Source organism: Lagopus leucura, unplaced genomic scaffold (genome assembly GCF_019238085.1).
Source record: "Lagopus leucura isolate 7727_CA_CO unplaced genomic scaffold, USGS_WTPT01 Super-Scaffold_100040, whole genome shotgun sequence".
NCBI lineage: Eukaryota > Metazoa > Chordata > Aves > Galliformes > Phasianidae > Lagopus > Lagopus leucura.
The window spans coordinates 3603910-3628275 of record NW_024962289.1 but is presented as its reverse complement, the minus strand read 5'-3'; the positions used below and the strand labels follow the sequence as shown (position 1 = coordinate 3628275).

The following is a 24366-nucleotide window of genomic DNA, read 5'->3' as shown; positions in this document are numbered from 1 at the left end:
GAAGGGACCTCAAGGATTGTGAAGCTCCAACCCCTTGCCACAAGCAGGGCCACCAACCTCCACATTTCACAGCAGCCCAGGCTGCCCAGGGCCCCATCCAACCTGCCAGTGAACACCTCCAGGGATGGACAAGGCATCCACAGCCTCTCTGGGCAGCTGTTCCAGCTCCTCACCGCTCTGTGAAGAACTTCCCCCTGACATCCAACCTAAATCTTCCCTCCCTCCACTTCAAACCATTTCCCCTTGTCCTGCTGTTATCTATCCTTTCAAAGAGTTGACTCCCTTCCTGTCTGTAGGCTCCCTTTAAGTACTGCAGGCTGCAATGAGCTCACCCCGCAGCCTTCTCTTCTCCATGCTGAACAAGCCCAGCTCCCTCAGCCTGTCCTCATAGGGGAGGTGCTCCAGCACCCTCTTCATCTTCATGGCTCTCCTCTGGACCCTCTCCAACAGCTCCCTGTCTTTCTTGTACTGGGGACTCCAGGCCTGGACACAGTACTGCAGCTGGGGCCTCACAAGGCACAGTGGAGGGGGACAATCACCTCCCTGTCCCTGCTGGCCCACTTCCTTGTCTGACGGGGACAATGGCAGGAAGGGAGGCGGGCGGCCCGCTGGGACACGTGGGCCACACTCGGCGTCCGTGAAGGACGGGAACACCGCGACAGAGCCCAGGGCCGAACCCTACGGGACCGCGTGGGCATCTCGGGATGTGCCGCTGCTCCAAGCCCAGCACAGGTGGGCGGCCCCGGTTCCTCGGCCTCAGAGACCGGAAGAGGTCGGCACGTCCCTGCCCCACCCGCGGCCACTTCCGAGTCTAGCAATAGGAAAACCAGGAAACGCAGCAGATCCGCGCCGGTGGGAGCACCGCGCATCCCGGCTCCGACACCACGCATAGAAGCGGCACGGGGGGCGCGGCCACGCTTCACCCCGCCCTCAGACCCGCCCCACGTGACGTCACGACATCGCCCCGCCCACCGTGGTGCCCGGATGAAGCAGTTCCGCCGGCGGTGGGCGATGCTGCGGCAGTGACAGGGGATGCGCTCCGGTGAGCAGCGGCCGCGGCGGGTACCGGGGACAAGGGGGGCCGTGGCGGTCAGCAGCCGGTCCGCTGGGTAATGGACATTGAGCGATGGGCGACAAGCGATGGGCAATGGGCACTGAGGGGCTACGGCCCCGGCTTCTTCCACCTATTGGCTGCGAAGTGACAACGGGGCAGCTCCCGCCCTGCAGCGCATTCTATTGGTCGGCTGCACGGCCCCTCCGCCTCTCATTGGTGGATGCGCCTGCCTGTCTGTCGGCGGCCCGGCCTGGCTCTGCTTGCGCGGCCACCGCCCTATGCGAGCCGCTACCCCCCCCCCACACCCCGGGCTCCTGAGGTAACGGCGCGCGGCCGGCGCCGTCCGTCTGTCTGTCCGTCTGCAGGAGGCCGCGGGGCGGCACGAGGCGGGTGGGAGGACGGGCGCGGAGAGGGTCGGGCTGCGGGGCTCGGGCGGGGGGAGCGGGGCTGGGGGCCGCGGGCCGCCCGGCGGCTGTGCGCGGGGCTGGGGCGGGCGACGGGGTGGAGGGCGGCGTTGGTCCCCGACGGGAATCGCCGCCTCGCGGCGTCTCGGCGGTCTCGTCCCTCCTGGTGCCGCTGGTCGCTTTCCCTGCCGGCCGCAGACGCAGCTCGTGTTCCTCCGTTCCGTTCTTTTCAGCCCTAGGGTTCGCAGTGCTGAGAGCTGGCACGGCCTGCAGTGCTGGCAGGTACGTGACCGGCGGATGGGGGCTTCAGGCGGTGCCAATTAACGCCCGCCCTTAATGACGCTGGGTGAACGGAGTGTGCTGTCACCTTGCTTCCCTCTCACAGCTGCTGCTTGGTTTGCTGCTCTGGCAGAGATGCTGTTTGCTGCTGCCGATGCCGGGTCTGTCTGTGCCCAGTTTTCCACACTGCAGGTTCTGCCCATCTCCCCCTGTGCTCAGCAGGGCTCTGTGCTGCCGTGCCCCATCCCAGCAGGCCCTGCCAGTTTGATGAGTTTGACCCCAATTGCAGCAGACGTGATGTGAGGGATGAGCACACTGACATGAGGTACAGCTCCTGGAGCTGGACTTGCAGCTGAGTGACTTCCCGTTAAGATCTCCTGCTGACGAGGATGGCTCTCCTCACCCACGCAGCTCATTGTTCTCCACCCCTGCTTGGTGACTCAGGGCTGCTCTTCTTCTGAAACTCAAAACTCGCTTGACTCAGTGAGGAGTGCAGAGAGGGATTTTTTTGTTTTGTGCCCAAGGAAGTGGGCCAGCAGGGACAGGGAGGTGATTGTCCCTCTCTACTGTGCCTTGTGAGGCCCCAGCTGCAGTACTGTGTCCAGGCCTGGAGTCCCCAGTACAAGAAAGACAGGGAGCTGTTGGAGAGGGTCCAGAGGAGAGCCATGAAGATGAAGAGGGTGCTGGAGCACCTCCCCTATGAGGACAGGCTGAGGGAGCTGGGCTTGTTCAGCATGGTGAAGAGAAGGCTGCGGGGTGAGCTCATTGCAGCCTGCAGTACTTAAAGGGAGCCTACAGACAGGAGGGGAGTCAACTCTTTGAAAGGGTAGATAACAGCAGGACAAGGGGAAATGGTTTGAAGTGGAGGGAGGGAAGATTTAGGTTGGATGTCAGGGGGAAGTTCTTCACAGAGAGAGCGGTGAGGAGCTGGAACAGCTGTCCAGAGAGGCTGTGGATGCCCCGTCCATCCCTGGAGGTGTTCACTGGCAGGTTGGATGGGGCCCTGGGCAGCCTGGGCTGCTGTGAAATGTGGAGGTTGGTGGCCCTGCTTGTGGCAAGGGATTGGAGCTTCGTGATCCTTGAGGTCCCTTCCCCAACCGTGGCGATTCTGTGATTCTGTGGTTAACTGAGTGAAATGGAGTGGAAATACTCCTCGGATATTTAAGGCAATTTCATTTTGCATTAAAAAAATTCCAGGACCTCATGGATGGTAGGTGGCCTTGCCAAGGTCAATTTTTGCTTAGAAATGTATTAGCATCTGTAGTAGTAAGAAATATAGGAAGCTGTTATATTTATTTGTTTGTATTTAAACTTGATGCATCAGACAGTGCACAGACACGCTGGTTGGTAGTGCCAGCTAACTGTGAGAGGTGTGGGTTAAATGGTGTGGTTGACTGTTTTGGTTTGTTCTTTAAATTATTAATCTTGGGTCTGCCTTGGAAGAGCTCCTCTGTCCTCACACACCTCAGCCTGGCTGGGCTGTGGTCAAGCTGCAGAACAGATCCCAGATGCTCACCTCTCTGTGCAAAGTTGTTCTGCACGTTTTTGAGAGGTGAAGGTATTTATTGAGAGGAATATGTCACTCCATGTCCTCCTCTCCTTTTGGGGTAAAGCCCTGCTTTCTGTGAGCACGTGGGGGCTGTAGGCATGAGATAATCCTCAACTGTGGGAAAAGGGGGGGGTAAAGAAAAAAGAGAGAAGAGAATCAAGGCTGTTGGTGGCTGTGACGTTGGTGCCACAAGGAGAGTTGTCACCAGAGGAGTGCCTGGGCTGGGACTGCCAAAAGCACGGAAACAAAGTGCTTCTTACTTCCTTGGTCTATTAGAGCGAACTTTCATCTTGTGATCCGTGTGCTGAAGGGCCCTAAGGCCTGGCTGCCCTGTGACTCATGGGTGGTGGGTGTTACAAAAGGTTTTCCCCTCCCTGGTACTACTCAATTTGAGGTGATTTAAAGGCAGTTCACGGATCTGAGGAGAAATCTGCATTAAGTGCTTTTCTTTCTAAGTCACTTGTCATTGTGCAGCGTCCAGAAGCATCATAGCCCTCTGGCCACCGCCTTCCCAGGGAGTTTTTTCATTGGAATGGTATTAATTGCTGAGAAATGTGGAGGCTCCAGGGACCTGCGTGCTGTCTTTTGTCACAGGCTCTTTGCTATGCTTGTCATAAGCTCTCAGATGAAGTCATTGCTCCTGGGCAGGTCGTGCTGCAGTGTTGCAGGGCTTTAAGAGAAAGGTAGCAAGGATTTGAGGTGATAGCTGGGGTGGGCACAGCACGTGGGGCTTTGCAGGTGGCCCCGGATTCTGGCACGTGCCCACGGGCAGGGACCTCCCCTCCATCTCTGCAGGTGCTGGTCCTTGTGCCAACCTCTTCAGGTCTTCGTTTCGAGGATGCTTTGGTGGCGTTGCCTAGGAACAAATAGAGATCTGATTGTGTTGTTTGTGAAAGAAATAAATGATTTTAGTGCTGAATTCTGATGCCTTTGCTAGTTGGGCTGTGCATGTGGTTGGTTGGGTTTTGCTCCCCGTCAGATACCTTATTTGCTAGGTATGCAAGTCTAGGCCACGTGGTACAAAGCATACCTGCTGTATGAGGTTAGTACGCAGATTCTGCAGGAGACTGTTGAGATAAGGCTGAGCTGTTTGCTCTCGAGTTGTTTTAAGGGCTTTTAGCCTGAACCTGGCACAGAGTTCCTGCAGGTAGGGTTTGCTTACCTTCTGCCTGCTGTGCTGTGCTCACGGGAGGAGCAGGATTCATTATTATGGACAGTGCTGATGCTGTGTGCTCTAAGACTATTTTTTTCCTGGAAGCTCATAGGCTGCTGTTGCAAGAGGCAAGGAGGCATTTGTTGTGGTTCACCAGAGAACATTCAGTTCAAAAATAGTATTGCAGGAAAAGACAGAGGTTCACTTTCCGAAGCAGCGATGGAAGCAGGCAGCCTTCCAAAACGCGCATGAAAATGCCTCTGGCTCCTATTTCAGGATGAGAAAAACAAGAGCGAGTTGATTGGAGAAATCTAATCCGTGGCTTCTGATTATTTGTTTGCTTTTGATTGTTTGCTTTCCCTTTGCTAATAAGTGAAAGACAACACAAATGTGCTCAAATTCACAACCATGCTTTGAATCTTTTGATTAAAAAAATAATAATAAAGTTTATTTTAACAGGCTTGGGGGTTACCTGTCAGGTCTTGTGGGTTGGGGAGGTGAGGAATGGTAGAAACGGGTTTTCTTTAGGCTTTTGTGTCTGTGAAAGGGTGTAAAACGGGCAGAAGCAAATACTGTGGGTTTGGACAGCCTCGTGCTGGCACTGATCCTGCTCTGCATCACAGCTCAGGATGATGGCAGCGGCCTGGGGCACAGGGAGGACTGCAGCTATGACGTGGCACTTCCCTCTTTAGGGGACTGTGACAGCCAGCATCAGTCGTTACATTGAGAACTGAAGGGCAGATGTGACTTTGGCAGGGTCTCTTTATCCAGTCCCATTGCAGGCAGTTATTTGGTTAATTCCAAAGCTGACCTTTGTGTTACCTCTGGTGGTCAGCAAAACACTGCGGCTGTGGCAGTGCCAGCACTGTGACTTGTCGCGTTTGAGTAGCAGTGCTTGGCCTCTTTTCTTAGTTCTCCATCTCTGCTTCCTGAAAGTATTGGGCAGTCGCAGCTGCGTGTGAGCAGCGCTCAGGATAGCTTTGGATGCAGTGGTTTTGTAGGTGCTTCTGTAGCTCCTGATGTGTCAGCCAGTGGAGCTGGCTTTTGGGAATGGAGCAGGGTGGGTTCTGAGCTGTGGGAGGGCTGGCTGGGAGTCTGAGCTTCTAAGCATCGCGTTGTGTTTCAGGCTTAGTGTTCTGGTGGGACATTTGATCCAAGCCATCACCCAGCCTCCAGTCACATGGGGAGCCAGGGGAGCTTTTTTTAAGGTTCGCCGTTACGCTTTCTGCTTGTGTTTTAATGGCTCAGCTGAGAGGTGGCTCCATGAAAATAACAGTTTGGCCTCGGGTGCAAGGTTTGTTGAAGCACTTGAGGGGAGTGCTGCTTACCTGTTAGCTTAGTCACTTCTGCTGTGTGCTGGATTCAGACTTCAAGTCTTTTAGTATCTGGAAAATACTGAGTGACCCACGTGCCAGGATGCTTTGGGGAGTGGGAAGCCAGATTAGGGTGTTGTGTACAACCAGGTAAGTAAGCAAATAAGAACACCAAAACACGATTCAGTGAAGTTTGTAACCCACAAGCTCCAGTTTTTCAGAGGAATCACAGTGTGTTCCACTTCTAAGTGCGGAGTCGCTCTGTCCCTGTATAATGGGGGGCTTGAAAGGAGCCGTCGCATTCTGAACATAGCTCTTGTTGTAGAGCTGCTTGGATCTGGAGTTCTGCCCGTGTAACTGAGTTTTCCCAGGGTGCTGCGTGAATGCTGAGCTGTGTTGTAATGAATTCCGAGTGGGCATCGGCATGAGCCTGCTCTCCTTTTCCCTGGAAGACGCTGCTGCATTGTCTTGTCTGTTCCTGAAAGCCCCAGTGTTGTCTGTCAAAGGCCTGATTCTGCAAGTGCCACGTATGCAGAGGAGCTCCTGAATGGGAAGGGCTTGTGCTGGGCTCAGCTCTCACACAATGCCCGAGGCAATGCGCTACAGCACAGTGCTTTGTGTCCGACTGCTGGCATCCCGTGGGCACCACCGTCCCACTGTCAGATGTTGGGAGTTGTGTGTTAGGTTCTGTTAACGCCGTGGAGCTGCTTTTTGCTGGGTGTTTGGATAGGTCTGGTTTTCTGTACCGTGAGTGGGGGGAATGGGCAAAGGCTGGCAGAAGGGAGAGGTGCAGGTTGGGAGCTGCCTGTGTCTCTTAAAGCAGTCTTATGGCTCGGAGCCACTGTGTATAGTGTGAGTGTGCGCTCCTCTTTCTCTTGTCCTCCAGGCACGGGGGAGAAATGGTAAAAGTTTGTTTGCACAAATGCTTAGCTAGCATGTTGGCACGAGCTTCTGATGGGAGTGTTTCTGTAGTGCAGTTGGCAGATCAAAACCCAGTGCTGGCAGCATTGGGTGCGATGGAAAGCATAGAGTGTGGGGAGCTGTGAGCTGTTGCTGCATAGCGAGATGGATGAGGCTGGGGACTGGCTGTGGCAGCTCGGCTCTGTCCCACGAGGAGACCTGGGGGCTTCTTTGGAGGAAGAGTGATTGCCGCTGCTTGCAGGGCTCCTGGGGCGTTGGTACAAGGGTGTGCCTTGTGCAAGCAGACAGGAAGGAGTCGTGGACCCAGGCACACGTTATCGTGCTGCTTCTAGGAAATGATGTAAGGTACTTCCTCGTACTGACTTTTCTCTGAATTCAGCCGGTGGGTGGTTCCCTGGTTGTTTACCTTTAGGCACAGCTGTGGGAGCTGACCCTGTTCAATGATATGCTTCGTTTAATGAGGGGAAAATGTGCTTCTGGCTGACCCGAGAGTGCCAGCTGAGAGCCACGAGACTGAAGACTTATGAAGTGGTTTCAGTGTGATTGCTGGGGACTGATGTTATGGACACACACAGCAGTAACCGACTGCTCACCTCTTCCTCAACCCACAAATCTGCATAGCAATTCAGGAGCTGGCCTGAGCCACAGCAGATATCTGCCTGCCTTGATGCATCAGGCTGTGAGACAGTGGCAGCTCAGAAGGTGATTCATGGGCCCTGCATCCACTGCAGACACAGGACTTGATTCGTTCCTGCTTGTCATTAAACTGCCTCGGTAACAGGTGCAGTAACTGAGGCACATACACCCAAAGTAACTTGCATCTAATGAGGAACAGCAGGACTGAAAATACGTGTGCTGGGTGGAATGGTAGTGCCTCCCATGTTTTATTCTCTCAGTTCAGGGCCGTGTAGGAAAGGAGGCACGATCAGGCAGCATGAAGGCCTGGTGCATGGCAGACTGCTGCTGCAGCACAGCTGTGAGTTAGGTAAACAGGGAGAGAGTTGAGGCTTTTTGGGTGTACTGAGCACCCTGTGGGTAAGGTTGGTTCTGTGCCCTGCATTGTGGCAGCTGCAGAGCAGTGTGCCAGTTCAGCCCTGCCTTTGGGTGAGCCAAGCACCAGCCTCTGGGATGGGCTGCTGTGCCTGCTGATGGGAGCTCTGCTGTTGTTTTGTGCCACTTCTGGGTGTCTCACATGTGGGTCACTGAGATGCAGGACATGTCAGTGTGACACTTTCAGGCCTGGAGGGACAGCATCGGCTATTGACGGTCAGAATGTGAAAGTCAGGACATGTAGGTCAGCTGCAGTGGTTAATCCGCTGCGATGAGCTTGGTACAAACATTGTTTAAAGGCTCTGCAATAGAGGTTAGTTTCAGCTTATTCTTTTCTGGAGATTTATGATCTATTTTAAGTTTTGTCTTTTGGAGAGGAAAGAAAAAAAAAATATGGCTGCCTGTGAGCAAGAAGGTTGGTGGGAGCTTGAAAATGACACAGTGCTGCCTGGGGCTGTGAGCTGGGCCTGGCTGAGTGCATCCCCGGGTACTGCAGTGCATGCAGATCCAGCACCACTGCTTTGTTCTCATCTTCATCTTCAGCCGGGTCTGAGGCCTGGTGTGTGGGGAGCTCTCTGTGCAGTCATGGCAGACAGTGTTGCAGTGTGCGCTGTAGGAAGAGCCTTTTACAAATCAAAGTGGAAACTGTGATAGCTGTAAATTCTTACCAGTGGTGGTCCTAAATGTGCCAGTGGCATTAACTGCTGCTTCAGTGGTCAGTAAAGGATACAGCCCGGATTTCTGGTTTTGTTTCAGGCTGTGTGAGCGTTTCCAGAGGTTGCAGAGCATGGCGTTACTTGTTGCAGCTGGTCTTTGCTCAGAGGTGGCTCTTAGGGATCATTAACACTCACAGGCCAGTCTCAAGTCTGCAGGGCACAGCATTGAAGTACAGCAGCAGTGGGGGGGTTTGCTCTGCCTGCCTCATCATACTAAAATTGTTTTCTTATGTGTGCATCCTACAGGTCATATTGAACATGGACAGTGAGGAAATTCCGACCTTCTCAAGTCCAAAGGAGGAAACTGCCTATTGGAAAGAGCTTTCCTTGAAGTACAAACAAAGGTACTGTTGTATATTTTCAGAGTGGATTTGGTTCTTGGTGACTGAGGATGTGGCTTAGTCTGTTTCTCTGTGAGACTTTACCAAAATGTATTGAAATGACTCTCTGCATTTCCAGTTTAGGTGCAGCTTTTAAATCCAGCCTTGTGGAGGCTAAGTATTTCGTTCCTGGTGTTACCATGCCGTGAACTCAAGCCTGAGCAAGTTAGAGCAGGAGAAGAGCCCTTTAATGATTATGTGCATCTTTGTATAATTAAAATGCTGTCTTAAGTAGTAGCTTGATGTTTTGCAGTAAGAAGACTGCCTGTGGGCTTGCCTGGCATCATTACTGTTCCCCTGGGCTTCTTGCACTCGGTCTGAGAAGTTTCTGATTTGATAGCTGGCTGCAATATATTGAAGTCTGTTATACTTCTTAGTCCTGCCTGTGTTTGCCTCTGCTGTCTTTTAAGGGGAGCAGAAGGCTTTTTGGTCACAAAAAGTGGCAGGAGAGCTTGTTGTCTTCAGTGCTGCTTGTGGTTCGGGGTGGTTGTTGATTTTTGTTTGTTTGTTTGTTGTTGTGGGGGAGGGGAGTCAGCACTGGAGGTTTCCAGCTCATACATTTCAGAAAGCTTTTCTTGCACTCTGCATTACTGGTGTGCAATAGAAGCAAAGCCAGCCTAAGGAGCCCAGTGTGCAAGCTGTTTTTTGTTTGGGTCTGTCTTCTGGGTGTAAGGGGCAGGGTGTGGGCATTTGAGATCCTTGAGCTGTGTGAAGAAAGTCTGTCAGGAAGGTCTCACTGGTGCCAATCGAGATGTAGGTTCCTAAAGCCAACTCTGCCGGTTGCAAAGAGCTGCTACATATGGTAAAGATGAAAATGTAATTAGTGAAGTATGTGGAGTTGCTGCTACAAGTCATTTAATACCTTGCAGTGGTGTAAGGAGGGTAGGTGCTGGCTTCCTACCAAAGCACTTAGCAACCCTGAGATTCAAACCTGAATGCTTTCCAGCACACTTCTATTTGCAGGTAGTGATGCAGTGATTGTTCTGTGCTGGTTTTTGCCTGAAGCAGGTTAAAAGCTTTATGGCGTGACTCTCTCAAGTCTGATAGAGTGAAGTCTAGTAGGGTACAGACTAGCAGGAATCCTGGAAATAGCCTTGCTATAGGTTGTATTTGCATGTGCATTTAATGGAGTTATTTGGTATAAAGGGGTGAATTTCCATTAGCAGGTAAACAATACAATTGCTCTGTTTCCCCCATTTTTTTATTTTCCCTGCAGAGGTCTGTGGTTAAACACTTTAAAACTCTTGTTGCCTTTTCATCTAATTATTTCTGAAGAGCAGTGAACTTTGTGCTTGAGAGATGCTGCATTTTGAACTGATGAAATCTCCTTCCAGCTTCCAGGAAGCTCGTGAAGAACTGGCTGAATTTCAGGAGGGAAGCAGGGAACTAGAAGCTGAGTTAGAAGCACAGCTAGTGCAGGCTGAGCAGAGGAATAGAGATTTACAAGCAGATAACCAAAGGCTGAAATATGAAGTGGAAACATTGAAGGTAGGTCTCATCTGTAACTTCTTCCTTCAGATATGTCGTGGGTATCATTTCAGGTTGTCTGTTCTGTTCTGGGTCACTGGAGATCTAAATGACATAAAGGAATCATCTGCTTAAGCTCTACTCTTGGGCATGGCATGTACTCCAAATAAGGCCAGCAGCACACCAGAGAAATTTCTCAAGGACTTTTTCTTGTTCACGTCATTAAACATTTGTCACTGAGTTTGTGCTCGTTTGTTTGAAATCTTTAGGCTTCGCCAAGTGGTGCTTTGTTGTGTACACAGGCAGCATCACATAGCAACAGGGAGAACAACACAAGTATGTTTTGTCAGACCATGATTTCGTCCTCTTTCTGGACTTTTTGTTTGTTTGTTTGTTTTTTCCCCTGGAATTTCTCCTTGGTCTTTTGGCACCCTACTGAAATGTGACAGTGGGTGATTGGTGACATCTTTTGGGGGGATTCTCCTAATTTTTTCTTGATAGCCATATCTGTGGGGACAGGGACTGCATAAAGATCTGTGTGTGTCCAGAAAGGGAATTTTAGTTAGTATCTGTCCATTAAGGAGTTCTTGCCTCTCTTGGGGTCCTGAAAAGTACTTGTTCTGGTGATCTTGGATTATTTTATGAAAGCAAGGGTTGGGATCTTACCCAGTAGAAGTGGTATTTTGAGAATTTCTTGTTCACATATCCAGTCCTAGTTAAGGCTGGTACCTATTCTTTTAAGGTCAGCAGTTTTTCCATAAGCCCCTGTCTGTACCCTTAGAGCAGGTGAGAGCATGTTTTGGAATTCATCTTCCAGCCTTTCAAAGATAAGTTTGTGAACTTGGAGGTGTCCAGTAACAGGTTGCAGTGGCTCTGATTTTCAGCAATGGAGATGTCAGATGAGTTCTTGTGACAGTGTGGCCGTTGTAAGGGGAGGGAGGCACTGAAGGGGAGGCTGTGCAGTTTGATTTCTCTCTGTTTTTCTAGATGTTTGTGGCTTTAGAGCAGCTGAACAGCCAGCAGTTACAAGCAGTCAGTGCACAGGGCAGCGTATGTAATCGTATCCTTTGTTCCTTGCTGATGTTCTGAGTTCCCCCTGCCTGTACAGTTTTTGCCTTGCAGTCCCAGATGTGCAGACCGCAGTTAGCGTGTTGCTTCGTGGGTGCTGCTGATACTTCCCTCTCTACGCCTCTCTCTTTCAGGAGAAACTGGAGCACCAGTATGCACAGAGCTACAAGCAGGTGTCGTTGTTAGAGGATGACCTGAGCCAGACCCGGGCCATTAAAGATCAGCTTCATAAGTATGTCAGGGAGCTGGAGCAGGCCAACGATGACTTGGAGCGTGCCAAGAGGTGAAGGCTGCAAAACTCTTATTTCCTTAAATATTTGCTGGAGCTTGTCTGTGTTATTCAGATTCATCATTTTATTATTCCTTTAACGGGGGAGCGGGGGAGGAGAACAAAAACGCACACGTAAAAAATAATAATTAAAAAAAATCCTAAGTCACTTGATTCTTTGTAAAGTGCAACTTACCCTTGGAGTTCATCTCCATCAGCTGGTAGTTTTGCGTTACAGAAGAAAAGCTTTTGGGGGGACCTGAGGTGCTTTGTGTTCTTGTGAGCAATGAGCTGTGCAAGCGAGGCCGGTGCTCTAATTTTGATACTGCCAGCCCAGTGACTCTTACGTTTGTGATCCTTGTAGCTCAAAGCCCCTTTGAAGTAGGAAGCTGGTGCTTTATTTGGTCCCTTTTAAATTAAACACGCCAAAGGAGTCTCCTCTTTCCTTGCATAACAGCTTAATGACGGTGGGGAGCAGATGTGGTCTGTGTAAGTGCAGAAAATGAGCAGGCTGCTGCAGGAGACGCCCATTTTTGGAGTCGATCGTGCTTCCGCTCTGCTGAATGGGAATTTTGCCATTGATTCAGTGGGACCAGGAATGAGCCTCTGGCTATTTGGCAGTAAGATCTGAGAGCTGAGGCCTTGTTTCCACAGCACTCTTAACCTCATGACTAACTTTTGACACACATAAGTTGTCTCACTGATATCATGGGACAAGCATCCCAGTGCCCTTCTTTCTGTGAGCTGCTGCCTGTTTCTCCAGAGCTGACACACGAAATACATGACTTTGGAGAATGACTTGGGAAAAATGGAGCTCGGTGTGCCAGGCTGGCTCTGCCCCAGCTCTTTGGCACATCTTGGAGAGCTAGATGCTGTCATGTTCTTTTCATCTCTCTCTCTTCTTTGGAGCTCTAGTCCCTCCTAAGAAGCATTTTCATAGCTTTCAAGTAACTATCTTGAATGTAGGTCCTGCTAACATTTTTCCTCTATTATGTATTTGAATACACTTTTAAGTTAGCTGAGCTGAAGAATCTAATATTCTGGATTTTGTTTCTAGGGCAACAATAGTTTCATTGGAAGACTTTGAGCAAAGGCTGAACCAGGCGATAGAGAGAAACGCGTTTCTAGAAAGTGAACTGGATGACAAGGAGTCACTGCTAGTTTCTGTACAGAGATTAAAGGATGAAGCCAGAGGTATGGCTTGCTTGATTAGTTCTGTCTTTGTACATTGCTGGCTTACTAACAGAGACATGAAGCAACCAGAGCTCATGTTTATGGAAAGCTTCACTTAATGAGATTGAAACTGGATGTGTAATATAAGCGTTGGAATTTACCTGCTAATAAACAGTATGTTCTCTGTTCTTTGTGTGTCCACTGAATCTAAGAGGAAAGCCTCCCGTTGGGTAAAATTAGTGTCAGATTCTTTCAGGGTTTTTAACCAAGCTGAGTAAAAACATACTGCTTTCCACAGATTTAATAGAGCTGAAAACTGTGTTCCAGAAGTTTCCTCTCTGTGGCTTTGTGCCACAAGGCACAGGGAAAATACAGGAAGTGACAGGGAAATGCATGCCAAATGGTAAATAACTATCTTTAAAAATGCTGCCTGCTGTTACCTTCTGAACCTGTTGGAAGTTGCCTGGCTTCTTTAAGATATGCCAATAAAGACTGTGGTTAGAGCCGTGGCATCAGAGATGCTTCAGATAATCCTCAGAGCTGTAAGAGCTGGGAATTCCCTGAGAGGTTTCATGTTGAGAACGTGGGGGAAACTTTATTTCTATTTTGGTGGTTGGAGAACATGATTGCTCTGATGGAGCAGCGTTAGCATGCCATCACTGCAGGTTAGACATCAGTGTTTTTCAGCATTCTTTCCAAACTATTTCTTTGGAAGCAATTTCTCAGTGAAAGCAAGGACCTAAAAAGGACCTTTTTAGGCTGTGCCTGAAAAGCAAACAAACACAAACAAAAAACCCAACCATGTAATGTATTAGTGATTTGCCTCTGGGCCCTGCTAGAGACTTCACAGATCCATTGCTGAATTGTGCTGGATGTTCTTTATAGCAAATCTGTGTGGAATGGGAGGCAGCAAGGTGGTGATACAGAGCAGTCCAGAGTGATAGTGGGAATAAAACACCGGATTCCTAATTTCCCTTCTCTTCGTCTGTCATTTGGGCTATGAACCTCTTTAGTCTGCTTGTTCTCATCTTGATGAATCAAGAAACAGCAGACACAACCCCTTCCCAATGGCTAGTGTGCAGTCCAGCAGATGATTAAACTGGAAGGGCAGCGTTAGGAATTAGAAACACGAGATCAGGTCATCAGTCTGTTTCCATGGCCTCCCAGCTGAGTGCAGTTAGCAGGCATTTGTGAGTGGCTGCGTTCTTCTGTAGCCTGCTTTCCATGGAACTCAAACTACAAGTGGGGAGGAATGTGAGCCCAGGTCACCAGCCTTGTGCTCTGGGTGCACGCAGCTCTCTGGGCCAGCACTGTGTGGCTGCCTTTCGAGCTCTGCCTTATTTGAGATGGAGGGCTTTGCTGCTGGAGGGAGGCAGCGACAGTGACTCACTGATTACTGCAGAGTATTCTCTGCAAGAATTCTGTTGTTCTGTGGAATGCTGGAGAAATCTGCCACTGATGTGCTGTGTGTTTTGTCTGCGTGCTCAGACCTGCGGCAGGAGCTGGCAGTACGGGAAAGGCAGCAGGAAGTCACCCGCAAGTCTGCACCCAGCTCTCCAACTCTGGACTGTGAGAAGATGGATTCAGCTGTCCAGGCATCTCTCTCCTTGCCAGCTACGCCTGTTGGAAAAGGATCTGAAAATAGTTTTCCTTCCCCCAAAGGTATAATTCCTGGAAACTGTGCCTGATTGGGTGGGAGTACGTTCTGCTTGTTGAAAAATAACTTCAGACAGGCCCTTGTTAGTAAACTCAAAGTGAACACAGATACGTGTGGATCCCTACATAACATGTGCTGAAATACCAGAGCAGTGTCAGACCTATTTAATAAGTGTAATTAGTTAATACTGTGGGAAAGAAAGGGAGAAGCTTAGCTACTGCTTTGTAGGGGTGAGGATCTTGCTCTGCAGTAGAATACATTTGGGGTCACAGGGAAATGCAGTGAGTAACATTTCAGCTGAAGTTCCCTGGTGGGTAAATGGTGGGTAGCAGTGCTGGGCTGTCTTTGTTAGCGTGTGCTTGCGGGGTGCTGTGCTGTCAGGCAGTGGGATATTAGCCTAGTCCTCTTCCATCTGGAAGGCTCAGGTCAATCACGAGGATTAAAACAATTTATTTTAAATCAAAGTAGACTCCAGAGAAAGCTCTGGTTGGATTAGATGGATTGCAGGCAGCAGCTATGCAGATGGAGAGTGCGTGAACTCTGCATGTGTGTATCTAATGGGCAGGAGGGGAGTGGGCAGGAATTAAGCTTTTTCTCTGTGGCTAGTGATCTGTAGCCTGTGTTACTGTTTGTACAAAGAGTCTGCAGTCAGATCTAAGATTTACCTCCTTACAGGAGTTATTTAAAAATTAAATAGTGGAGGAGTGGCACATACATAATGAAGTGTGTTTGTTTGCAGCTATACCAAATGGATTTGGTACAAGCCCTCTTACTCCTTCAGCTAGAATATCTGCACTCAACATCGTGGGGGATCTCTTACGGAAAGTTGGGGTGAGTGCTGTGTACTGAACTGTCCCCAGCTCTGTGCCTTCCCTGAGAGTTCATCCACATGGGGGATGAAGAGGCCTTGGCTCATGCTGAATTAGTGCTGGAGTTTCTAAGGTGTCTCTCTTAAACTGTCCACACTTAGTGTTTGGGATGTGACAACGCTTGTTTTTTAATTATCTTGATTTATGGAGCAGGTTGCTAAGGATCTGATGCCAGCTTTTAGAGATAAAATCCGTTTTTGGAGTAAAGACTTTCTTGGTGCACGGAGGCTGGGCATTAGCAGATGCTCGTTCATGTTTCATGTGAAAGCAGGACTCAGCTGAACCTCAGCCTTAGGACCCACTGCACAATTGTGTTATTCATGGGAGGTGAGCTGATAGCAGATGGAGGCTCTGAGGAGATCTGCAGAAGTTACTGAGAACTTAAATGAATAGGTTATAAAAAATAAAATAGCCCTTTGGTAAGAAAGTGAAAAAATAAATCGGGAGAAAGCCGAGTGTTCCCATCTGTAGTTGATTGGGAAGTGAAATGCGAGCCTCTAAAGGGATTACAACTGTGAGCAGGAAAGAAGTGCTTTTGACATCTGTTGTGGTGTTGCTTAGGATGCCAGGCTTTCCAGCTGAATGAAGACACGACTTGTGAGTGGTGAGAAGCTTGTTTGCTTGCCTCCTTGGGCAGTGTTTCGAGTGGAAGCATGGCAGCCTTGGTGTCTAGCCTCCAGGGCTGGCTTTCCTCTGTCCCTTGTGGTTTGCACTAAGAACAGAAATAGCTGACATGAATATGGTTGTTTTAGCCAAATGTGACATTAAAAATCAGATCATTGCTTGTATTTAGAGCTTGTGAGCTCATCAAGCCTGGGTTGAAAGGGCAGCAGGACGGCTCAGGGTTCCAGAGTGGCATGTTTAAAATGGGATCATTGTGAGTAAGAGTCTGTAGGGGATTTAGGGAGCTTAATGACATCCCATGTGATTACTCTGCGAGGACAGGAAATGCCAAATAAGCGTGCTTCTTTCCCAGCCTATTCTTAAACACACACAGCCAGCGATACTAAATTCCAGCTGATGCATTTACTTAGTAATAATTATAGGACGTGCAAGGTTTCTGTGGGTTGGCTTACCCATTGGGTGCCTCATCCTGTGCCTGGGGCTCCCTTTCTCTCCAAGATGTTCCCCTCAGCTTTCTTGCTGGCATGTGAGACAGCAAGCTACATGGACAGCTCAATTTTGGTGCCCTCCCTGCTAGGAGTCAGGGGATGAGGCAAGTCTGCTACCTTGTATAGGAGGAAAAGAACTTGTCAGACTTGCTTGGATGTGGTAGAGATGAGGTAGAACCCCTGGAGATAGGCTTAGCTGCCTTTGTTTCCCTCTTATGGGGGGTCTGTAGAACCTCTTCTGAAGCTTAGCAGGGAGGATAAAGAAACTGGTGAAGTTTTGCAGGCAGTGATTAGGAAATACCAGAAAGATACTTTCCTGGGGAAAAATGCAACTTTACAAATATGCTGTGCCTCCTGAAATTGGAGGATTCTGCTTTTCTCCTTGAGCTTTTTGGTCAGCTTACACCAGCATCACTCTAACTCTGGAACAGGAGCTTTCAGTTACCACCTCCAGCATCTGACTTCCGTGCTTCAGGTACCTAAATGAGAGTTGATTTCTTGTAAAGTCCTTACCCTAATGGAGGAGGACTGCACCTGGCAGTCTGCATCAGCATCTCATTACGTGCTTCTGACTGGAGAAAACAGCAGCTCTGTTCCCATTTAGCTCATTTTTTGCCTAAGATGGTCACACTGGGGTTCTGACCATGCTGATTTCTGGTCATGCTAAAGCCTGAACTTGAGCAGCAAAATATTTTCTCTTAAAAAAAAAAAAAAAAAAAAAAAAAAAAAAAAGTAATCCCTCTTCTCCCTCCCCCACCTCTCTTTTCCTTTCACAGGCCTTAGAATCCAAGTTAGCTGCTTGCAGGAATTTTGCAAAGGACCAGGCATCACGGAAATCCTACATTTCAGGGACCGCTAACAGCAGCGCGATGAGCAGCAATGGCACCAAGTTCCCTCATGCAGGGCATACTTCTTTCTTTGACAAAGGGTAAGCCAGCATGTGTTTGTACACTGAGGGGGGTGGATGTTTCAGGATGCTGTGTGAAACAGAAGTTTTCCTTGGCTTGTTTTTAGCTTTTGTCCAGTAAGACAAATCTGTGCAGCCAGGTTCTCCAGGGGACAGAGGAGCAGCATTCCACTGCAGGCAAATTTGCTTCACTTTGTTCCACTGCAGGCCTTTGCTTCCACTGTAAAGCAAAAAGAAAAGCAAGTTTTTGACGTCTCAGCTGGTGGGATGTCACTGCCTGCGCTGCCCTCTGCTGCCCCAGCTCTTGGTGGCTGCATAAACCTTCTGGTGCAGTGATTGTGCCCTTCACAAGGATCTCAAGCAGGCAGTGGTGGGGCTGCCACAGCTGTTGGAGCGCTTGTGTGCGGGGAGTGCCTGAACTGCAGAGCTGCAGGTTCCCTTAGTAAGAGCAGTAAGTGGGCAGCACTGCTTCCTTGGAGAGTGGTTCTCTCTTTGCCCTTCTCCTCCCTGCTATCAGTGAAAAAGCACATGTTACTGACTGTGAAATCCTTGCTGATAGAAGGGACAGCTGTCCTGTGCCATCCTGTTGTGTGTCAGCCGTAGTGTTTGAGGCAGCATTTGCAGTAAAAACCACCCTGTGACTTGCTCATAGTTGGAGCTTCCTCTCTGGTATGGGGAAGTGGTTCAGCAGGAGGATTTTCCCACAGTCCTTTGTAGCTCAGGGCCCTGTGGTTGCATGAGCAGCCCTGAGGAGCAGGGTGCACAGCCAGGCTCTCCTCCTGTGTTACCCAGCAATAGGGAAACCTGTGCTCAATGGCACTGTGCAAAACACCCTCTGTGCTCTCTGCTGGTGATAGTCTTCCCTATTAGACTTCAAGCCAGAGCAGTTTTAACGCTGATGTTCAGCACATCCTCAAAACAGCATTTATTGGGAGCTTTAAACAACTTAAAGAGTGCCATATAGAAGTAGACAGGCTGGGTTTCTGGAATCCTCCTTGTGGGAGCTGAATCATGTTGCTATGTGGGTAGCAGGGCATGTTGCATCTTAGAAACTGGCAAGAAGAAGAGCTTTCAGAGCTACTGGTGTTTCTTGCTTTTGGAAAAGGGAGTGTTCACATACTTAGCAAGGTCAGCATCACCTGCAAATGGGGCAGACTGCGAGGTTGGCTGCGTACTGGGAGGCTGACCAGGGTCTGTGCATCACCACAGCAGTGGTGGTGGCACCGTGGGCTCCATTTCATGTGCAGGCTGTCAGAGCAGTGCTGGGGAGACATTAGAAGTGTACCTGGGAGGCAGCATGGCTACAGTGAACTGTGGTATGGTAATCAGCTGATTGCTGCGTGGGATGGGAGTCGCTTCTAATTACCTTCTGATTGTCATCACTCTTGCCATCTGGGCTGGCTGCCTGCAGTTCAGGGCAGGCTGTAGCTGAAAAAGGCTTAGAAATGTGTCCCTTTGATAGTGCACTTCCTCAGCAGACTTGAAGGATGCTAACAGACTGGGGAAGTGATGGAGGTGACCAATTTACCTGCATGTTCTTAGAGATCCTTACGCAGTCCCATCCCTCCCCTCTGAACGCAGATGTGCTGCAGGCCGTGGGATCAGCAGCTCACACCTCACAGCTACCTCCCTCGTGGCCCAGGGCCGGGTGCAGCGCTGTGCTGCACGCACACGTAACCCTGCCTCGCTGTGCGTGAGGGCAGAGCAGAGCCCTGCCACCAGACCTGAGTGCATCACAGCGGTTGGCTGAGCCGAGGTTTTGCCCTTTCTTCTCCCCTCTTCTCCTTTCTCTCCAGCCCCTGTTCTCTCTTCCCTGCCCCAAACTGTCGCTGGAGCCTGAAACAGCCACCCGCGCTCCTAGACCCGGTCCAGTCTGCAGCCGCTGCCTTATGAACAGCCAGTTGTTGGGTGGTGGGATTGTGCCAGAGGTAATCCAGCCATGTCATTACGGTTCCATTTGCTTTCCTTTCTCTGCCTTTTTGTTGCTAAAAGTGTTCGAGCCTCCGTGTCTCATCAAACTCCTGCTCTGTGCTTGCTGAGCAGAGCTAGGCGGGCAGCTGAAGCAGGTGTGGAAGCCAGGATAGGAGCAGTTACCTCAGAATCGTTTGAGGGGAGGTTTGGAGAACAGCTGGGCTTGCACGCGAGCTTTGCAGAAGAATTGGAAGGGTCAGGAATTATCTGCTGTGTTGGGTTTTGTTTTTATTTTGTGCTCTACTAAGTCTGGTATAAGATCACTTTCCTGCAGACTGGTTCCTTTAGAAACATGGTGGCTCTGTGTGCACCCCCAGGTCTACAGAGCAGCACCTGAGGGGTGTTCTGTGATGGAAATTTGTTCCTTTGCAGTTAGAATTGTTGTTAGCTGTTAGGGACTGCGATCCACTTGGGGAATAAAATGCCTCTGACCTTGATGGGTGCCGCAGAGGCACGACGACAGCTGAGCTGGGACTGCAGCGAGCCAAGACGAGCTGTTTGTTCCTTGGGGCATGAGCTCCTTGCTCCCAACTCCCTCAGTCCTCTTCTTTTCTTTGAGCATCAGAGCATTGTAGTTGCTGTTTGTTCTGTGAATCTGCTGGGCTGTGTTTAAAAGTGAGAAGTGCCTCTGCTTGCACGCTGCTGGCAGTGCCACCGTGTGAGCAGCTGTGGTGGCAGTCACTGCACCTAGGATCCCTGTCTGCCCTGCAGAGCATCCTTGTGCAGAGCTCAGGGAGCAGCAGCCAGGTGAGGTTCAGTCAAACCCTTTTCCCTGTGGCTTAACTCAGGGTTGTGCCCAAGAATGTCTTCACTGTGTACATAAACTGTTTCACTTTTTCTCCACTAGGCGTGAAAAGGTGATATTCCCCACCTTGGTCATGGGTAAATGAATTCATTTGCAATGATAAGCTGCATGCATTTAACTGCAGTGCTTGGAGGTGCAGAGCTGGTGGATATGCTAACTGCATGAGGTAGTTCTCGTAGCACTGCAAACTAATAGGCAATGATTGAGGCCTGAGGCTATAATCTTTCTCTTTGCTTTAGATAAGTTTCTCTGGTGCTGTGACCAGTTCCAGCTGTAAGGTTGAGTGCTGCTTGCCTTCTTGGTTTAATAACTCTTCAAATATATGCATGTTTCTGATGGAGTCGGATGTGACAGAGATATGGGGTGAAGCATTGCTGCTCTTACCCCAGCTAATCCTGAAGTCAGTGTGTCCTCTGCCTTGTTTCTTCCTCAGCACTGTGCTGGGTGTTGGCCTGCCTTGGAGGGAGCAGGGATGGCCCTTCCCTGCTGTGTGTGCAGTGGGGGCCAGGCTGGGTTATTGGGCTCCAGGACAGTGTTCTGTTGAGGTTCTGTTTGATGCTTAGAGTTAAGAGAGGCTTTGTGCTAAGGATGAAATACAGCTTGAAATACAGATTAACAAGTAAAGATCCAGCTGGAGCAATCACAGGACGGAGAGCAGCTGGAAAAGGGCACAAAATGTGTGCCGTGGTCAGGACAGCAGTCAGAAACACCCAGCAGGAGCTGCTGCAGGGGGGGAATGTTTCCAGCAGGGACTGTTGGCTTGGGATCAGTCTGAGGTGCCAGCCCTGATGGACTCACCATAGAGAGAGCTCTCTGTAAATCAGAGCTGCTGCTTCATCTTCATTTCTGCACCAAGGGTGAGGCCAGCAGTGTGCAGTGTGTGTGCCCTGCCCTGCTGCACCCCGCTCAGCGATGGCTCCTTCTCCTTTTTGTCCCGGGCTTCGTGAAGCTGTTGGTGTCTCCCCAGCTCAGTCTGGGCCCTGCCACATCTGTGTGGCATCTGTGAGGAGGGCCTGACTGCTTCATGGCCTCTGGCCTTGGTTATGTTTCTCTGGGATGTGAAAAGGGCACCTGTGCTGCTGAATGGGCCTCGGAGCAGGGGCTGAAAGGAGTTGCATCCCTTAAAGGTGGAACTCTGCCATTCCTGCCTCGAATGTCTCTTTTCTCTTCCAAAGGAAGCAAACCACTGCTTTTTAATCCCATTTATTTTTTCGTTCTCCCCTGCACTGCTTGGCAGAGCTGCTCTCTCCCTGATAAGTCATTTGCAGAGTCATGTTGGGACCAGGTCGGCTTCCTGCCCCTTCATTCACGTGGAAATAGCAGGGTGCATCTGCTCTAAGGACTCTTCCAGTGGTGTTTTGCTGCATGGAGGCACCTGCCTCTGAAACACACTGCAGGTCGTGTCTCAGTCAGTTGAAATTTCAGCCTTAACAGGAAAGGAGGCAAAGGTTTCCCCCCCACAGCCCCGTGTGGGGTGCGACAGGCTCTGCTGGAGGTGGGGAGGGCTCTGCAGCAGCATTACCATGGGAAGCCAACCTTGCTAGCAGGCATTCAGGTTCTTCATCTGCTCCTCTGGATCAGCGCTGTAATTGCTGGGCACAGGGAGCACGGGGGCAGCAGTCGGGTGGGTGTGCTGTGCTGTTGAGGGGTAACTGCATCTCCTCATCAAGGCTGGGCTGACGGCAAGCAGCGGACGGCGAGCTTAGGTGCTGTGTGCGGAGCCGAATTGAGGAGATCAAAACCCAAACAGGGTGGAGGCTGCGGAAGGCTGTCACACACGTGTGCTGCTCCCTGGGCTGTGTGCCTCGCAGCTGAGAGCAGCTGTGGGAAGGGGTGAGCTTGTGGTTTGCAGCTGGGTGGAGGCTGTGGGTTCGAGGGCTCAGCAGGGAGGGGTGGGGGAGGCCTGGAGGCCCTGGAGCCCTTTTACAGCCCCAGCTCCGCTGTGCTTTACTGTGTGCTGCCTGTTCTCACTGAGCCCATTCTCCATTGCGCGGTTGCACTGCAGCTGTGTGAGCGTGTGCAGGTGGACGGACGGATGCCTCCACTGTGCTGGGATCAGCCTGTGTTGAGCCTCCAGTTGGGCTGGAGGGGAGCCAGCCCTGCCTGGCTGTGCCCTGAGGGCTGCCCGGAGCCCGCAGGCTGGGAGCAGCTGCTGCTGGGCAGGAGGGAAGGACGTGGGGAACGGGCCTGGGGGGCAGCTGAGCTGCCTGTGGCTGTGCCACCCCTGAGGCCATCGCCCCTCATCCTCTGCGTGGCCCCTGTGCAGTCAGCACAGCGCTGCCCCTGGGTGTGTGTGCGGCAGGGAGGTCTGGGATGGAGGGTCTGGGCTCAGCCCCAGGGTGGGCTGGTACTGACCTGCCTGTCTCTTGTTGCTTCTCAGGGCAGTAAACGGCTTTGATCAAGGGACCCCGGGACTGGGAGCCTCCAGACCTTCCTCAGCACCTGGCATGCTCCCCCTGAGCGTATGAGTCGGCGCCAGGCTGTGCTTGGACTCGCGGACGCTTTTCTCGGCCCAACAAGAGAAGTGCTTTGGTTTCCTCCCCCTCCCTGCCCCGCAGGAACAGGACCTGCACCATGGCATGCAGCAGTGCCCGTGCTGCTGGAGGAGAGCCCATGCTTGCAGCCTTTCGTGTCCTGTTAATAGAGTTAACTGTAGTGGGTGTGCCCTGCGGCCCCGTACCACGTGTTGCACAAGCTGACACATAGTGCTCTGTTGCAGGGGATGCAGAACCTCAGCCAGGTGCTGCTCGACCTGTCACTGCATCTCTTTTCTCAGTTAGGTTTGGTGTGACAAAAACATTTGCTGCTTTTCTTGAAGGCTACGCCTCTCCCTGCCTGATCTCACATCCTGCTGTTTGAGCCAACCAGCTGCTGTCCTTCCCCGTGGGGCTCAAACCTCTCAAGACGCACTGAGCGAGGCTGGGAGCAGGAGTGGAGGCTGGCAGTGAGCTCTGGGGGTGTGAGTGAATGCAGCATAGAAATCACTGCTGGACAGGTGAGCAGCTGGCTGTGTCCATAAGGCCCTTCCCCAGCCCAGCAGATGGAGGTAGAGCTGGTGCTGGCGTGGGGCTTTGCTGAGGAAGGCCCAGCACACATCATTTAGCACCAGTGCCCTTAGCGGCTCTGGGCTGAGCTTGGCTGGAGCCTCCTCCCGTGGCACAGGGCCTGCAGCGAGCTTTTTCCCATGTGCCTGAACCATCCCAGCACTCTGCCCTCCTTTGTGGCACTTCTGCCCCCCCAGCCAGACATCAGCTCTTTAGGAAGCCGCTCAGCCCATGGACTGCAGTGCCCACGAACTGCCTCCTCCCAGCACCCTGTATCCCTCGGCCCCATGTTCAGCTCTGTAATATAGGACGGGATTTCAGTGTCACCTGCAGGCTTCTGTGACAGTTTTGGGCAACTGTGTTCCTTGTGGGTCTTTCAGGCGATGTATTTGTGCGAGTTCTCTGTCGCTGTGCCTCAGAGTCGGTGGATTTTGATGTGAACCAATGAACCCCAGGGGGGTCTGAGGAAAAAAAAAAACCTTCCCAGTTTGGTCCATCGCGTTCCTTGGCTCTGCAGCTGTACATTGGTTTATTTACGAGCGCTGAGAGAAACCATCGGCCCCAGCAGAACAGAGGTGGGAGCGTTTCCCCCTTTGCCCTTAGGGCCCCTATGGTCCTCTTTTCCTGTGCATCCTCTGCTGCATTTGACTGTTTACATTTGTTTTATTGTACATAGGTTTGTAAACATATTATCTTTGCCTAAGATCTTTGTACATAACTTAACTTGGGCTTTGTAGCTTTATTTATTCAAAGTCTATATGGCATGTTTCAGTAGGACAGTGTACCATAACACCGTGGGCACACAGCATAATGTGGTTTAAAGACAAAAAAAAAAACCAACAACCAAAACCTGAGAGTAATATTCCCAAAATAAAGTTCTTTTAATGTGGAATCGGTGGATTTTGCAGAAGAGGCAGCGGTGGCTGTGTTTGTCCTGCAGTGTTTTTGGCTGAGCTGGAGGGCAGGGTGGGAGGCACTGCTCTTCTGTGCAGCTCCTGCCCCTTAGCTTGGCACTGCACACACTGTTGGTGCACGGAGCCAGCGGGGCTGAGCGCACCTCTGCTCCCCGTGCTGTGGGGCAGGAATCTGCTTGGGCTCCTGGTGGAGGTGTCCAGCTGCAGGCAATGAGGGGCAGTGCTGGCCGGGCTGCCAGGACCCCACGCACCCCCCCAGAGCTGTGCCTGCTCCAGCGCTGCCCCCAGCAGC

General features: G+C 50.9%; 1 protein-coding gene across 10 annotated transcripts; it reads left to right on the top strand.

Moving 5' to 3' along the window:
* Positions 1–938: 938 nt before the first annotated feature.
* Positions 939–24052, top strand: NDEL1 (nudE neurodevelopment protein 1 like 1). 10 transcript variants are annotated; one of them, XM_042883940.1, is made up of 11 exons: positions 939–1042; positions 8686–8783; positions 10154–10307; positions 11489–11637; positions 12680–12816; positions 14284–14457; positions 15192–15283; positions 17210–17361; positions 20159–20193; positions 21787–21949; positions 22497–24052. In XM_042883940.1, the coding sequence occupies exons 2-11, from the start codon at positions 8698–8700 to the stop codon at positions 22582–22584; spliced, it is 1230 nt and encodes a 409-aa protein (XP_042739874.1). In that variant the 5' UTR covers positions 939–1042; positions 8686–8697; the 3' UTR covers positions 22585–24052. The 10 variants fall into 10 exon arrangements, 9 of the variants coding, with proteins under 9 accessions (XP_042739874.1, XP_042739873.1, XP_042739879.1 ...); XM_042883939.1 differs by lacking the exon at positions 939–1042 and adding an exon at positions 1292–1373; XR_006181204.1 differs by lacking the exons at positions 939–1042; positions 21787–21949 and adding exons at positions 1294–1373; positions 19137–19268 and having other exon boundaries at positions 22497–22533.
* The last annotated feature ends 314 nt before the right edge of the window (positions 24053–24366 follow it).